This window comes from Daphnia pulicaria, chromosome 1 (assembly GCF_021234035.1).
Source record: "Daphnia pulicaria isolate SC F1-1A chromosome 1, SC_F0-13Bv2, whole genome shotgun sequence".
Classification (NCBI taxonomy): domain Eukaryota; kingdom Metazoa; phylum Arthropoda; class Branchiopoda; order Diplostraca; family Daphniidae; genus Daphnia; species Daphnia pulicaria.
Window position 1 is genome coordinate 40970702 of NC_060913.1, and position 14177 is coordinate 40984878.

Consider the following 14177-nt stretch of genomic DNA (forward strand, 5'->3'; position numbering starts at 1 on the left):
GGCTATAGGAGATGGCTATGGAGAGAGCTGGGGATAGAGTAGGGTGGTGTCATATCGCACTCCCGAAATTGTATGGATATTCAAGTTCATTTTCATTTTTCAAATTCGTTTTCATTTTTCGAAATCATTTTAGTTTTTCAAATTCATTTTAGTTTTTCGAAATCATTTTCATTTTTCAAAATCATTTTCACTTTTTGCAATCGTTTTCAAAAGATTTTTAATTTTTGAATCTATTTTCAACTTGATTTCAATATTCAAATCGATTATCAATTTGTTTTCAAATCAAATATGGTAATCGATTTTTGAACATTTTTTTTGGAAAAAGTGTTCATTTCGCACCCCATACTATGTTACCCTTTGATGTTTGTTTAGATACGTGTTTTATATAATGTTGTTTGTTTAATTATAGATTGATGTTAAATGATAGGTTTGTTGTTAAAAAGGTACAACGGCACCCCATAAATATATCTGATAGTCTGAAAGACCTTATTACAAATAATACATATTCTGTAACGATGCATGTACAATACATAAGGGTAATCACGCAAATTAAGGAAATTGGGGACTTACTTTTTCTTCATTTTCCTCGCGTGATTTCTCTATTGAGACTGGCGATACGTGATCATTGATATATTTGATATTACACTAACTGAAACTGACTAATGACACCGTCGAGATTCTTTATCTTTATTTTGAATCAGGGGTATGGTCCCATGTTTGAATTAGCCGCTTGTCTCAACGCTGTGTGGACTTTCCGCGCATTTTTTTCGATTGCTGTCTGCTGTCGTACAGAAAGCGTGAGCCACCGTGAGGAAGTTCCTTAAGACCGATAATTTAGTCTATCGAAGATTTTATTTTGGTATTCTATACGTGTGGCCCGTTTATTCTTGTAAATCAGAAGGGCCCAGCCCATTGAGCAGTTTGCCGGCTGAAATTTTGTCATTTTAGAGTTGGAAACCTTTTCTATTTGCTCAAAATGGTACGTTGTTTAACTCGATTGGAACACATTACATTTGCCGGCCTACTAACTAATGTTAAATCATGTACTTTTGCTTATTTAGGCTGTTTTAGGAGTTCAATTAATAGTCACTTTACTCACCATCAGCATCATGCAAAAAGTGACTCAACGATTTTCATTTGGGAAATGGATCCTGTGCAAAACAGGGTAAAACAAACTTTGAGGTTCCCATAGAATTTAAAAATTACAGGAATGCATTTGTTTTCAGGCTGGTGTACTACCTCCACCCTACCGATGCAGAGTTGAGAAAGTTAGCAGGACTTCCGCAGCCCAAACCAAAGCCAAAGCCTAAAGAAGGAGACAATAAACGAGGGAAGCACAAAAGAAAGTGGGCAGAGGAACCTGTAGAAGATAAGACATTTACAGTTCCCAGAAATTTGGATTTACAGGTAAGGTTATTCTAAATAAGATTCTAAATTTGTATTATCTTCTATTTGTGTTCTCAGCTTGAAACTGCCAAAATATTTCCCAAAGATGTTTTACAACTCAAGTTTTTCACTGAATTTGTTTGGTTGGTTGACTACAGTGTATTCGTCCTAGTTGTCTATCTCATAACAGAGGTAGGTTAGATTTTTATTCAATTCTTTTCTTCAAAAGTTTATACAAAATTTGTTCCGCATCAGGTCTACTGTGGGGTGTTTCCTAAGGGTAATCAAGAAGTTAACCTTAGTATGCTGTGGTGCCTTCTACTTATTGGATTTGCCTTGTAATTATTCTTAGCTGCAAAAAGATGTGAACTGCAGATGGTAATGTTTTGTTATGATTTATTTCACAGAAAATCGCTTTGCAGTGTCACTAGTCTTTACTTCTGGAACACCGAAGCTGCTGCTGAGAGGTCGTTGGTTCTTGTCGGTGGATCGTTTTGCTTCGTCCTTGCCTTAGGATTGCTATTGATTGACGAATCTAACCTGGAGATCGGATTGGATGCTGCATATTCTTCTTTCAATAAAAGTGCATCCGTTTTCTTAGAACGCCAATCGATGGATTCAGAGTATAACATCTTATATTCGATAAATTTTAAATCTTTGTCTTAAATTATTGTTCTATTACAGAGGTCCTGCTTCCAAGTTGATTCTGAAGCTCTGCTTTGCTGTGTGGTGCGGAATTACGGGTGCTCTATTTATATTTCCTGGTTTACGAGTGAGTCGCATGCATCTAGATGCTTTACGGTAAGCTTAAAACAAGTTGAAACATAAAATCTGAAATTGAAATGTTGTTCTCTTCTCTGCAGTTATTGTAGCGAAAGAAAAGTGTTAAAAATTTTCATGTACATCAATCTGGTATCGCCGTTCCTGCTTTCCCTTCTTTGGGTTCGCCCTTTGGCGAGGCATTATTTCTCCGTCCGAATCTTCGGTAACATGGAAGCCCCACTGTAAGAATAATAGAGTTTTATCTGGTTACAAAAATGATAAATTTACTTTTTTTTTAAATTTTTGTTAGCATGAATGATGCAACATTCGACAGCATGCGTCTTTGGTTGTGTGTAGTTTTCAGCATCGTTCGGATCGTTTCCGCACCATCTTGCTTCCAGGCTTATCTCAACTTAGCCCAAGAGAAGATTGAAAACATGAAAAAAGAGGCTGGTCGAATTTCGAATGTTGATCTTCAGAGAAAGGTTGACAATAGTTCTTTTTCAATGCTGGAAAAATGTGTAATTTCATTTTTATTTGCAGATTGCTATTATTTTCTACTATCTTTGTGTGGTTGGATTGCAATTCGTTGCACCGGTTATCCTTTGTGTCGGTTTTACGTTGATGAACAAAACTTTGGGTAACTACTTTAGTCTAGATCCATTAATTTTATCACTGTCACTAATGGTTTTATCGATTAAACATTATGTAGGAGGCTACGGTTGGTTTGGTCAACATCATTATAACCCAGACGAGTGCGATCCACAGCAGGAACCAAAAGCAACTCTTTCAACTCTTTTGCCAAATGACGAGACCACTTTGGTTGACGCCAGAGAACAGTGGCTTGCGGCCCTCAGTACATTTCACCAGGTTTGTTATCCAGATTATTTATTAGTGATTTTAAAAATAATAATTACTAATTTTTGAATCGATTGCCAGATATTTTCGTACGAAGTATTTCGCGGCATTTTTGGGTTTGCCAACTGGTGGATGCAATTTTTGTCTTTCTTCACAATTGGCTGTGGTCTCGCCTACCAGTCCTATTTTTTTGATGGAGTAGTGTGAAACCGAGACGAACATGTCTAATGGACGAACAGTGCCGTGCATCACAATTTTGGCGGCGTGCAGATACTTGCAATTCAAAGTAGTCCCGTGTCTTCTGCTGTCGGATGGATGGATGCAAATACAGCACAAGTAGTCAATCTCCGTAGGAAACCCCTGTGATTCATTGTGTGTGAATTGCGTGCGTGTGTGAGTGAGCGTTTACTTCTACATTTTGAAACAACAGATCTCATTCGAGTTCGGACTGGATGATGACGATTAAGGATCTGTGAACAAATCCCTTATTTGCCTACCTTGTTAAACTATTTATGAATAAATAGTTAATTTATTTGATAAGCAAATTCATTCAATTCTAATTGTCACACTTTTTTTTTCGAAGCTTTTATTAACATTGCAATTTTGAGCCTTCTATTCTAAGGTTACAACGATTTCTTTAATTCACAAAGGACTGGTGGCGAAGTACTCGGCTAGATCGACGTCCTTTACACCACCAAAGTAATCGAGAAGGCAGATTTTACTGATAACTAATTTACCAAACCACCAACCGTGATCTGAAATTACAAACCAGGTGAGTAAATTTTAAATTCAAAATATTATTTAAACGTTAAGAACCTTTTGGCCAGTCTTTCATTTCCGGATGGCGAGAGAATAACGCTTTTCTTGCAAAGCTTTTTTCGCTGGGATCAGTGACCTAAAAATCAATTCGATCGATGTTGCGATCAATACGATCAATTTTTAAATGCACTTTCGTGGCTTCGAGTCATTACGTACGCGAACGAGTTTCCCCGTCAGAATAATGTGAGCACAAAGAGGATCTTCCGGGTCGTACTGATGTTTTTTGCAGAAATGAGTTTGAGCTAAACTCATTGTGATTGTCGTCCTTGAGTCTTCCTGCGTATTGGTTAAACCGCGTACTAAAGCGTACTGGCACAACGTCATGCTAGATACTAAGAAATGATGCTTACTTTTAAATCCTGAACAGATATTTCCATGTCCGTCAAGTAAAAATAAGGGACCCCTTTTGAAATGTGGACTGGTCCATCGCTTACCGAGAAAATATTAGCAAAAGGATAGCCTGCGATGGGAGTGTGGGTTGAAATGGTGGCAAGTGCGGTCCAGTCTTAAATGATTTACGACATAATTTAGTAGCAAAATTGTTTTAAATCATTATTTAATTTACCACTCTTGTGTACGATATAGCGAGCCATTTTGGCCACTAGCTCGTGTGGAGGAGGTTCCGATTTAACGACGGTTAGATTATTTTCTCTTTTTATTTCGTAGGGCATGTTAACATATGTTATGTGGTTGCGATTGTTCAGCGCAAAGTCTCCCGGTTCGATCCATTCAGCCAGAACAAACATCAAAGCGAAGAATTTCCAGCTGTGTTCCATGGTTACGGTTTAACGCGAGAACTATACACCCAAAGAACATTTTCTTAATGAGCACGACACAGTTTGCCGTTTTCTTAACGCTAAGCGTTGAAATTGCTAAAAGAAAACTCTACCTGGCGGTTACCAAGCAATTCGATTTAATCTTTTCGAAACACGCTTTCAGGATTTGTGAATATCAATTGCAGCCTTATCCGGATAGGAAAAGTAAACAAGACTCCAGTCGTATAATCAATGCAGACCTGAAAATTTTATGATATGTGTCCGATAAGGTACGGACGAGGCCCTATATTAAAACATACACTTGGAACGTGATCAGAAATTCAAGGGGATGTCGCTAGTGTCAGATCAAGTTTGATTCAGCCCTACCTTCGTCCAGTTTTATCTCAAGGCTTTCCACTATGTATATGTATGCCCTAGTAACGGAGACCATCTTAAAACCGAGCAAGCGTTGCCAGTTCGATTGGTGCGAGTTTTATCACAGGGTCCAGCTCAGCACGTCCAGCTCTTGCTTCTAATGTTTATTTTGTGAGCTTGTTGATAAACATGTCCGGTTGAAGGAAGATTTTGTAAAATAATACCTGACTGGATACAAAAAAAAAAAAAACAAGATGAGTTCGTTGATAATTCTGAATTGATAACCCATAGACTTGAAATCGCCAGCAAAACCTTATCGAGCATTAGCGACACTGCCCAACGGGTGAATCGAGCGCCAAGTGTACTGTACGAAATCCTAAGGACTTTAGGCGCCGCCTACTTTTTCTACTCGCCGTCACGATTGTCGACACTGTCTAGGCATTCTAGTTTCGAGTCCCGAGGAATACGATTCACGCTTGAGGCATCGTGTGGTTGGTCGTCACCGAGGTGAAAAATCAAAACAAACAGTTTTTCTAACGTGAACAGTTTAAGTTAAACCGAAAAATGATGGATGTGGATCTCCCCTTGATGTTGAGTTTATCTCCTGAACCGGATTCGCCAGTGCATATCGCCAACTCTGCGAAATCTACAACTAAAGGCAGTATATTTAACGAGGTTAGTTTTCCTTCCTTTCTCCAATTTCTCTTCGTTACTACGCCAGCCTATTTGTGATATTTTTGCCGGGCTTTTGTAAACAACATGATAACTTGATAAGATATGACTTTATCAAGGCCAAAGTCTAAATTTGGAAAATTGTAAGGATTTTTTGCATTCTTAGCAACATCACTTCATGTTGTTTTGTATCAGGTGCATGTTGATATATTGTCGTGTGTTAAAATGTACAGAGGAAAATGTGTGATGTTGTTTGGCAATGCTGTATTTACGTCTGAATTTACGTCATCAAACCGGAAAAATTCAGACATCAATCGACATTAATTTTAAGAAAGGTACAAAGTTTGACTGAAAGTCACCTTGCATATCCCGTGACTTATAACACTGATAAATGCCTGTCCAAATTGAGTGGTTATAAACTTACACTGTACGACTAAGATACGAGATATGTTCGTCGGAGTGTTGCATCATTTTTGTTAGTTTATTGTTGGCTCCCTAGGTGTCACTGATCCAGCGTGAGAGCTGAGTCACTTGCCCCTTTACAAAGAGGATAGACTTGTAAATTTTCACGCCGCTGTCGTAGCAGCAGCAGCATCAGCATCTTCCTTTCAAAACAAACTATCAAGATTGCAACATACAAACAAAATGTTGGTGAACGTGTTTGATGAATACTGTTTTTAGTGATGTTTCCCCCGACATAGGGAACCTGAATCCCCACTCCCAAGAACTACGTCGTTGCGACGTACTGTGCACAAAGTTAATCTGAACGCCGAGACAAAGCAATAAACGCCAAAATGTTGGCTTACGTCAAAAAGATTCATAGACACTCGGATGAACTTCTTCATCTAGCTCTGATACTCAGTTTGATTAGAGTAGATCCTGAATCTTATCTTGGATTGGGTCTGGGACGGTCCAATTCCATTCGGGGAAGTTTCCACAATATTACAATGGGAGACACTTGGGCTCATGCCCCATCGGATTTCCATCATGGATTCATGAGCAACCTGCCAGATATACCCTACTTACATCCTAAGAGCATGGAAGCTTCTTTAACTCAATATCAAGAAGAGCTCATTGAAGATTTAAATGATCTTGGGAGATACACAAGCATCTTACCCCCACGAAGCCCAAGAACAATTACCGCTTACCTGCTGGATGACAGCTCACTCAACCGTGATTCAAATTTGCCTAATGTAAACACAGTGAGCCCTGTTGTTGCTTCTTCTAGCAGTTCATTGATAGCTGCCACTGTAAGTTCACAATCCCATCATGATGAACTACTGGATTCCATGCAACCACAATCACCTCCAGAATCTTCTATTCAAGATGACGCTTCTGTACTATCTCTGGAGGTAAAGCCATGCACAATCAAGATAAAAATCCATTAAATGCTCAGAGTCTGCCAAGTGAATTGCCCCCCTCCTACCACCTGGAGTGTAAGCAGGTCTGTTCTGTTGTACAAAGAGTGAAAAGGGTAGTGGTGCTGTGCTGTTGTCGTGGCAGCAGGTCCAAACTGGGTGATGAATGCAATTGAAAGCTAAGCATGAATTTGCTAAAAAGAAAAAAATACGATGATGACGTGCGATGCAGTCTACAAATGGCATGTCATGCTGCTGCCGATTTCTTGTTTGTCATCAGGAGAACACGTTGGATACAATTTTTGTCTTGGCGACCTCTTGTAGACCCAGTCTCAGGATCTCCCAACACTCAACAGTCTGTTAGAAACATTCTGCCTGTTCTGTTGTCGATTGACCTCGCCAAATTTCATAGGACGCATGATTTTCCTGGATTTCTCTATGTTTGTAGTGTTGTGATTCATATAACGGATACTGAAATTTAGTTTTTGTTCGATTGCTTTTTCAAGGAAACCCTGTTTTGACTTATGTAACACAATTTGTATCCATGTCACAGGATGCGGACCTGATAGAAATTTTATGGAAGCAAGACATAGACATTGGAATCCCCCGTGATCATTTTCTCTTTCCGGAAGATCAAGAATCCAGCGGCGAAGATGTCGACACAGCAACGTTGAAGGACAAGTTGGATTTGAAGGTAGAGAAACTACAGTTTTTCCTATTTGAAAAAAGAAAAGAAAAAATGGTCGGCACTGCAATGTGAAGGCTGTGTCATAAAGAGATATTACATGTTAGAGGAAGGCCGACAAAAGTGCTGGCTGTGAACTGCATGGAAGCTTCATCGTCTAATGAGCAGCAATAAATAATGGGTTGTACAAACTTTCTTTATCTGACATGCAGGGCGAACAAAAGGAGAAGACCAAAAATGGCGAAAATAAGAACGACGAGGACCCTCCGGACAAATCTCCTTCAGATGACGATCCCTGGGCCGGCTTATCATATCGAATTGATGATGAAACAGGTGAGTGAAAAATTGCATAACAAATTGCTGGTTAGGTCGTGTGGGTTTTTTTATTTTTGCGTTTTTTTTTTAAGGAAAATGTTAAAAGGATTGCGTCACTAGACTAACATATTGCGTAAATTCTTATTGGCAAGTCTCAAATAGTTGCGAGTTTCTACTGAGTTCAGGAAATGTGATCTGATCCTGCGTTGGATCCTTTGAACCCATGGTAACATCGCAACAGGTTGTCGCATTTCTTCAACTACGCTGCTTCCATCTGTATATGGATTCATAGAGTGTCGAGTCTGCGCTGCGCAGATTTCATAAACCAAACAGAAGTGTCGTCACATCAATGTGGTTGGTGGATGAATACCAAGTGATCTCGACTTCCTTATGGCACTTCTCGAAGGTTCTGTGAATTTTCGGGATTTTGGTCAGTGGCACCATCTAGTAAAGGAAAAGCACACCAAAAGCATACTCGTTTCTTGCTTTGCTACTAGGTGGCGCTGACCGTTTCCAGAACTTGGCAAAAGTTCCGTTTTTTTACGCACATTGAACAAACAAAATGGTTCAAGAAAAATCTTTTCTTATATAAGTGTTATATAATTATAATACTTATATAATAACTTTATTTAGTTATACAAACTTTTAAAGATATTTTCTTATTCCGTATTTGTTACAACCAAGCTGAATTTATTCAGGCAGCATTTCCTTTGGGTTATGCGGTGATGGTAAAAATTATTTCAGACATAATTCCATGAAACAATTTTTTTTTTCTGAAAATCTACAAATGACGTCCAGCGCCCAATAGTCAACAGTTTTGCACAACAAAAAATTCCGGCTAAGCGCTTTGCGGTACATTCTGATCGCTTCACACTTGTATCGCCATCCGCATCGTATAGAATGCCAGAACAGTTGCTTTTCAACATGAGTAACAAAAGGGAAAAAGAGAGAAAAGTCTGGCGTATGTGGGCCGCCGTGAAAGAGAAAGAAAGAGGAGAGAAAAAGAAAAAGAAAAAAAAGAAGGAGATGGCTGCGCCGATGTATGCTATATCCCACATGACAGGCAAAGATCATTAGTCATTACTCAGAGTTCGACGCCCCGCTAACTCGGACTTGTCGACCAGAGGGGGGATATATATTATATTTATATGTGATATTATATACATATTTTTCTCGATGTATCTACGCAAGGCCAGGTATTTCCAAAAACATTTTTTTTTTCCATGTTACAAACGTCATTTCAAAGTAAATATCCGTGGGATGGGAGGAATTCGATTTCCAGCCAACAAGTTACGCGATCTTAACATCCGCCAAAAAGAGATGCGGATGTGTTCACCTATAGAGTTTGTTGGGTTCATTTGATTCCGGAAATTCATTCCGGCTCGCGTTCCAGTTTCGTATTTGGATATGCCAGTTGTCTCCTCGGACCGTGGCCTGTTGAATAGACTCTGGTTTGACTTTTGAATGCTTTTCGTATCATTGTGATTACGTTTCGAATGGGGTTTTATAGCCTTGATGCTGTGATAATGGAATGGAAAGCCTATTAGGAGAGGAACTAGCCAGCAAGAGCAGATGCCCGTCCATTCTGTGAGACTTCTCCCTCCCTACCTTTTTTTTTTTGCCATAGTCAGACGAAGAAAGAAGAAAAATAAGGAGAAAAAACCTCCCGCTGATGTCTTGTGCTGTTGCACCCGCAATCATTAATCATAAAAACCTGGCTCCCTTCACTAAAAAGGTGAAGCCGAGCAACAACAGCGGGATTACATTCGACTCCGCGTCCGTTCGGCATTTCCATCTCCTTCATTTTTCTTCCGCACTCCGAAAAGACGAGTCTCTCGCTCTCTTTGATCTTTTTTCCCCTTTATGATTGCATTCCCCTTGTGGAAGCGCAACCATTTTTGAATTAAAGTAGCGGAAGGCGTTACTTCGCTGTGCACAGCATTCTACCGACTCTGTCGTTGGGATCCTTGTGTCACATCAAGGATAAATCACATTCGAAGGTTACGCTTCACATTTAGCACTAGGCATTTGTGTTCAAAGTTAATTCGACTGAAATTCCAGAATTCGATCGTTTATGGTTTGTAGGCCATTTTTCTTTTTTAAATATCACTTTTTTTTTTCTTCCCTTCGTTTTTCGTTGTTGTTTTTGTGTTTACCCCCACAATGCCCATCGGAGAAATTATCGGTGCGTAAATGATCCTGTTCAGCGGGGGATGACCCCTCTCCGAAGTGAAAAGTTGGATGTCCTGCTTATAAAGATACTCTCCAAATCGTTAAGCGCGGCGAGAATTGAGGTCCGGGCGATCATTAACTCGCAGCGCTGCTGCATGGACCTTATGACCCGTGGCCAGCAAAATGGACAGAGAAACAAAACAAGCTGGGTAGAAAAAAAGGAAGAAGAAGAAAGTACCGCAAAGACTAGTTTGTTATGAACCTCTTCACCGTCTCAGGTGCCTGCGAATTCATTAAAATGTTAAGAAAGAGTTCCATCGGCGGTCGGAGACAAAAGGAGTCCGAAAAAAAAAAGTCTTTGAAGACCGCAGCAGTATCAGTGAGGTCCGTAAAATTCATTTTTCCAACGTGATGAATAGTTTGTTCGGTATTGACTTTTTTCCACCCTTTGGGCTTTTTATTTTTGGTTTAGAAATGGAAGGATAATAGACTCATTGTTTCTATGTGCGTGTAGGCGCGTGTAGGTCTTGTGCACCGAAAGTAAAATAAGCACTGCCGAAGCTTCAGTTTTTTCAAACAGTGTCGGAATCTGATCTATTTTTGCCCCCCTCGAGCCGCCGGTCGAAACAGCATTTTCTAGCTGACGGGTAATAAAGTGAGGCCAAAGAAAAAAAGATGTCTTGTACAAGTAAATTTTCGGCGATCGAAATCGCACAGCAGCGAGCGCGTCGTCGCGTCTTTGCTCCGACCCCCCGATGTCAAAGGGGCCCAGCAGCGTTGGAGGGAGGTCTTTGGAGAAAGCCCCCTCGAACAATTCCTCGATGCAACACACGACTTGCATGAAAAATTAGTGTGAGATGGCACTGATTGGGGAAAAAAAAGAGAGAAAACTGTTGTCTTTTCTTTTTCTTCTCCCTCTTTGTCCTATGAGATAGACACAGAGAGAGATTCCGTCACGGCGTTTAGGTTACAGAGCTCCAACCTGGCGCACTGCTCCACCCAGCGGGATGGAATGCAAAACTTGCATCGTATATCGGAGTTTCTTCTTTTTTTCTCTTATTTCTATTATGTTACGGTCTACGGGATTTTCTACTCTTCCGTGAGGCCAGCACACGTTCCGTCTCTCTCTCAGTTCTTTTTTTTTTCTTTTGTAACTTGAATATCCAATTTGAACCGTCTCTCTCTTTTTTTTCTCTGACGGGACGGCGGGACAGACCATCACGTTTCTTTCTTTTTTCTTTTCGGGGGTGCCTTCGTATCTTTTTTCTTCATCCATTCTCTATCCGATGTGCTTGTGTTAGGTGAATTCAAACTCACACTGCCAGAGGCTACTAGCTAGCCTTTTTTCCTGGCTTCGTGTTCTTTCTCTCTCCCCTTCTCTGGTTACGTGTGTGCTAGGGGGAATTATTTTTTTTTTCATTCGGCATGTGTGTGTCTATTCACTATACACGCGTGTATATAACTGTGCATGATACCAAAAGAAGGATGGTAGGTCCGTCCGTTTCATTGGCCGATCCACGCCATTGGTTGGTTGCGTTAGAGAACCACCCGCCGGTCGCTTATTATGTACCATGCTGTTCCCTCGATCTCTCTTTCCTTCAACCTTTTTTTTCTTTTTCTATCCTGCATGAATATTATTACATCGGAAAAGTCTCGAAGGAAAAAGAGAAAAAAAGAATTCCAACGAATCATTTGTTATAACCCTCTTTTTCTCTCTCTCTCACCGATCAGCTTGCGCGATTCCTTATTTTACGCACTCCATGACTTTTTCTTCCTGATCACGACTTTTCATATTCTAGTTGTAAAATTAAAAGTAAAAAAAAAACTAGAAACTAACCGAAACGACGCAGTGTACATCCACATACATTATGTATAGTGTGAAACTTGTTGGATAGATAGATATGCGCATTTTATCGATAACGCGGAAACTGGCAGGGAAGCTTGGACGGACACTCGTTTCATCGTCAGATTGAATCGACCATTTTCCTGGAAAATTTAAAGTCGGTAGTGTTCAAGGGTCAACATGAGGTTACAGTGGAATAGATTTGGTTTGATTCTCTTCACGCTTTAGATCGTCTACGCTAATCGAGGCTGTGAGATTTAAAAATAAATAATGTGCTTCTAATTGTGAATGTGTTTGACATGCAGCTTGGAGCTCTGTTTCACTGGATTGCATTTAATTTTCTCTTGTTCTATTTGGATGTTGTTTTTTCTATCTTTTTAACAATAAAAGAGACTGACAGATAGAAAGGTAAAGAAATAACAAGAAAACTCTTTTGTCCGATTTTATCTTCACGTAGTAGCAGCTTGGTAGGTAGTCGGGAGAGGTGGGTTAGACAATAGTCTTTGATGAAGGGGTCCTTCGCCCCCTTTTTTGAGCGTAAAGAAAACGAGAAAAACATTCTTGCATTTTTATTTTTAAATTTCATTCGTGCGCTTGTTGTACCAATAACTCCATTCTTGCCCGTTGGAAAACAACCTCAATCCGTGTATATTTGTGGATCAAATTCGCATGAAAAACATTGGAGAGGAGAAGAATCGCAGTCGCAGAAGATTTCTTCGTAGGGAAAACCAGGTTGGATGTTGTTACAACAGTTGGAAGCTCTTCTTGAAGAACTAGTTGTTTGGGGTCCGTTGTCGTCATCGAAATAATGGTCGGCGTGAGCGAATCCACTGGCTCATTGAGTCATTTTCTACCTAAAAGTCACGTACTGTTAGGAAACGAAGCGCGATGGAGAAAAAAGAGAAGCCCAAGAAAGAAAAAAAAAACAACACAAACATACAGAGTCGGGATTATGTTTTATTTCCATGTTATCCGATGGTTGTTTGATCGGCAATGTATGCGGGTCTTTCCTCTTCTTCTTCTTCTTCTTCTCCTCTTTCGTGTCCTCCTCCCTCTACCCTTCTGCTTGTTTAAATAGCGTGTTTTAACACGTTCCCAAAAAGTTGACAGCTAAATGGGAGGGAAGCTGCGCTTGGTAGACACAACTTGAGGGAAGAAGGAAAGAAAAAAAGTTCCTTGTCTCGGCCTCGCCTCCTCTTGAGTTCCCCATGTCCATATATTGCAGTGCAGTTTCAAGTCCCTGCTCATCTCGAATCTCGTTGGGGGGGGGGGGGGGAGTTTTCTATTTCTTGTGTGCTTGTAATAACAGCTTTGAAACAACACAGTCTTGGCTGCTGCCTGCCGGGCCCAGACAATTTAATTGACACGTCCCTATTATGTTTGTACTAGTCCGTATTTCGTACATGATGTTTGTCGCGCATTCAATTCCTTCTCCGCCCCGCCAATGAAAAAAGAAGAGACACCAAAAATGGAATGAAACATTTTTTAGCCAAAGCATTTTTTCAAAAAGGAAATCGTTGATAGTAATTACTTTTGAGGCAACTCGGTAATCGTTCCATCCACCTAGAACTGCCTGCCACCCCCCCCCCTTTTTTTTTCTTAAATTACATGTCATTGTTATCAGACGTCGTCGATTAAGGGCCCTCTATGTAATCTGTGAAATTATATAGACAGGGGTCCCCGGTCGTCGTTAGTCCTTTTTCGGAGGAATTGAATTACGATGCGCCTCGCGCGAACGGAATGTGTCACGGGAGTCGACGGGAGTTTATTTGATTGCTGAGAGCGCGGAACGGTCAGCGTGAGATATTCATTTAAAATCGTTAAAAAGATTCAAAACCCCCAGAAACTAAAGCAGAGATCAAGTTGAAAAAAAAAAATAATTTAAAGTTTAATAGTATTAGCACACAGCCAAAAGTGCAGCAACGCATGAAGTGTAACTCTACTAAATTTGTATAGAAGAGGGAAAACATAACAGCTTCAAAAGTTTTGATACGTAGTGGTAGTAGTCTTAGCGCTAGCCTTCAGACCTCTTTGGCTGCTAAAGGTAAAAGTCTATTTTTTTTTAAATTATTTCTTTCCTTCTTTAAATAGCTTTCGTCTTAGCCATTGTCTGGTCGGTCGACCGGAGCGTCCGTTTTTTGTTCGTGGTTCCACGAATTTCATTCCGACTAGCGCTC

General features: G+C 40.1%; 3 protein-coding genes across 5 annotated transcripts in view; 2 read left to right on the forward strand and 1 right to left on the reverse strand.

Moving 5' to 3' along the window:
- Positions 1–767: 767 nt before the first annotated feature.
- LOC124320338 (transmembrane protein 161B-like) lies at positions 768–3555 on the forward strand. The gene is made up of 12 exons (XM_046783180.1): positions 768–979; positions 1062–1165; positions 1227–1407; positions 1465–1578; positions 1642–1724; positions 1794–2009; positions 2071–2187; positions 2250–2390; positions 2459–2633; positions 2692–2788; positions 2861–3018; positions 3088–3555. Exons 1-12 carry the CDS (start codon positions 977–979, stop codon positions 3211–3213), a joined length of 1515 nt encoding a protein of 504 aa, XP_046639136.1. The 5' UTR covers positions 768–976; the 3' UTR covers positions 3214–3555.
- Positions 3556–3575: 20 nt separating this feature from the next.
- Positions 3576–5078, reverse strand: LOC124320418 (protein CREG1-like). Of its 2 annotated transcripts, none has more exons than XM_046783301.1 (7): positions 4968–5078; positions 4715–4884; positions 4391–4622; positions 4176–4330; positions 3982–4101; positions 3823–3901; positions 3576–3761 (listed from the first exon to the last, which is right to left on the reverse strand). In XM_046783301.1, the coding sequence occupies exons 3-7, from the start codon at positions 4599–4601 to the stop codon at positions 3649–3651; spliced, it is 678 nt and encodes a 225-aa protein (XP_046639257.1). In that variant the 5' UTR covers positions 4602–4622; positions 4715–4884; positions 4968–5078; the 3' UTR covers positions 3576–3648. The 2 variants fall into 2 exon arrangements, with proteins under 2 accessions (XP_046639257.1, XP_046639258.1); XM_046783302.1 differs by having other exon boundaries at positions 4715–4901; positions 4968–5045.
- A 304-nt stretch (positions 5079–5382) lies between these two features.
- The window catches only part of LOC124320232 (segmentation protein cap'n'collar-like), a 29108-nt gene continuing 20313 nt past the window's right edge, over positions 5383–14177 (forward strand). Inside the window, exons 1-3 of one of the 2 annotated variants that reach the window (XM_046783003.1) lie at positions 5383–5630; positions 7539–7679; positions 7883–8003. In XM_046783003.1, coding sequence (XP_046638959.1) covers positions 5520–5630; positions 7539–7679; positions 7883–8003 — 373 coding nt within the window. In that variant the 5' untranslated portion in view covers positions 5383–5519. Of the gene's footprint in view, positions 5631–5904; positions 6980–7538; positions 7680–7882; positions 8004–14177 lie in introns of those variants that run through there. The other variant, XM_046783002.1, reaches the window with a different exon arrangement.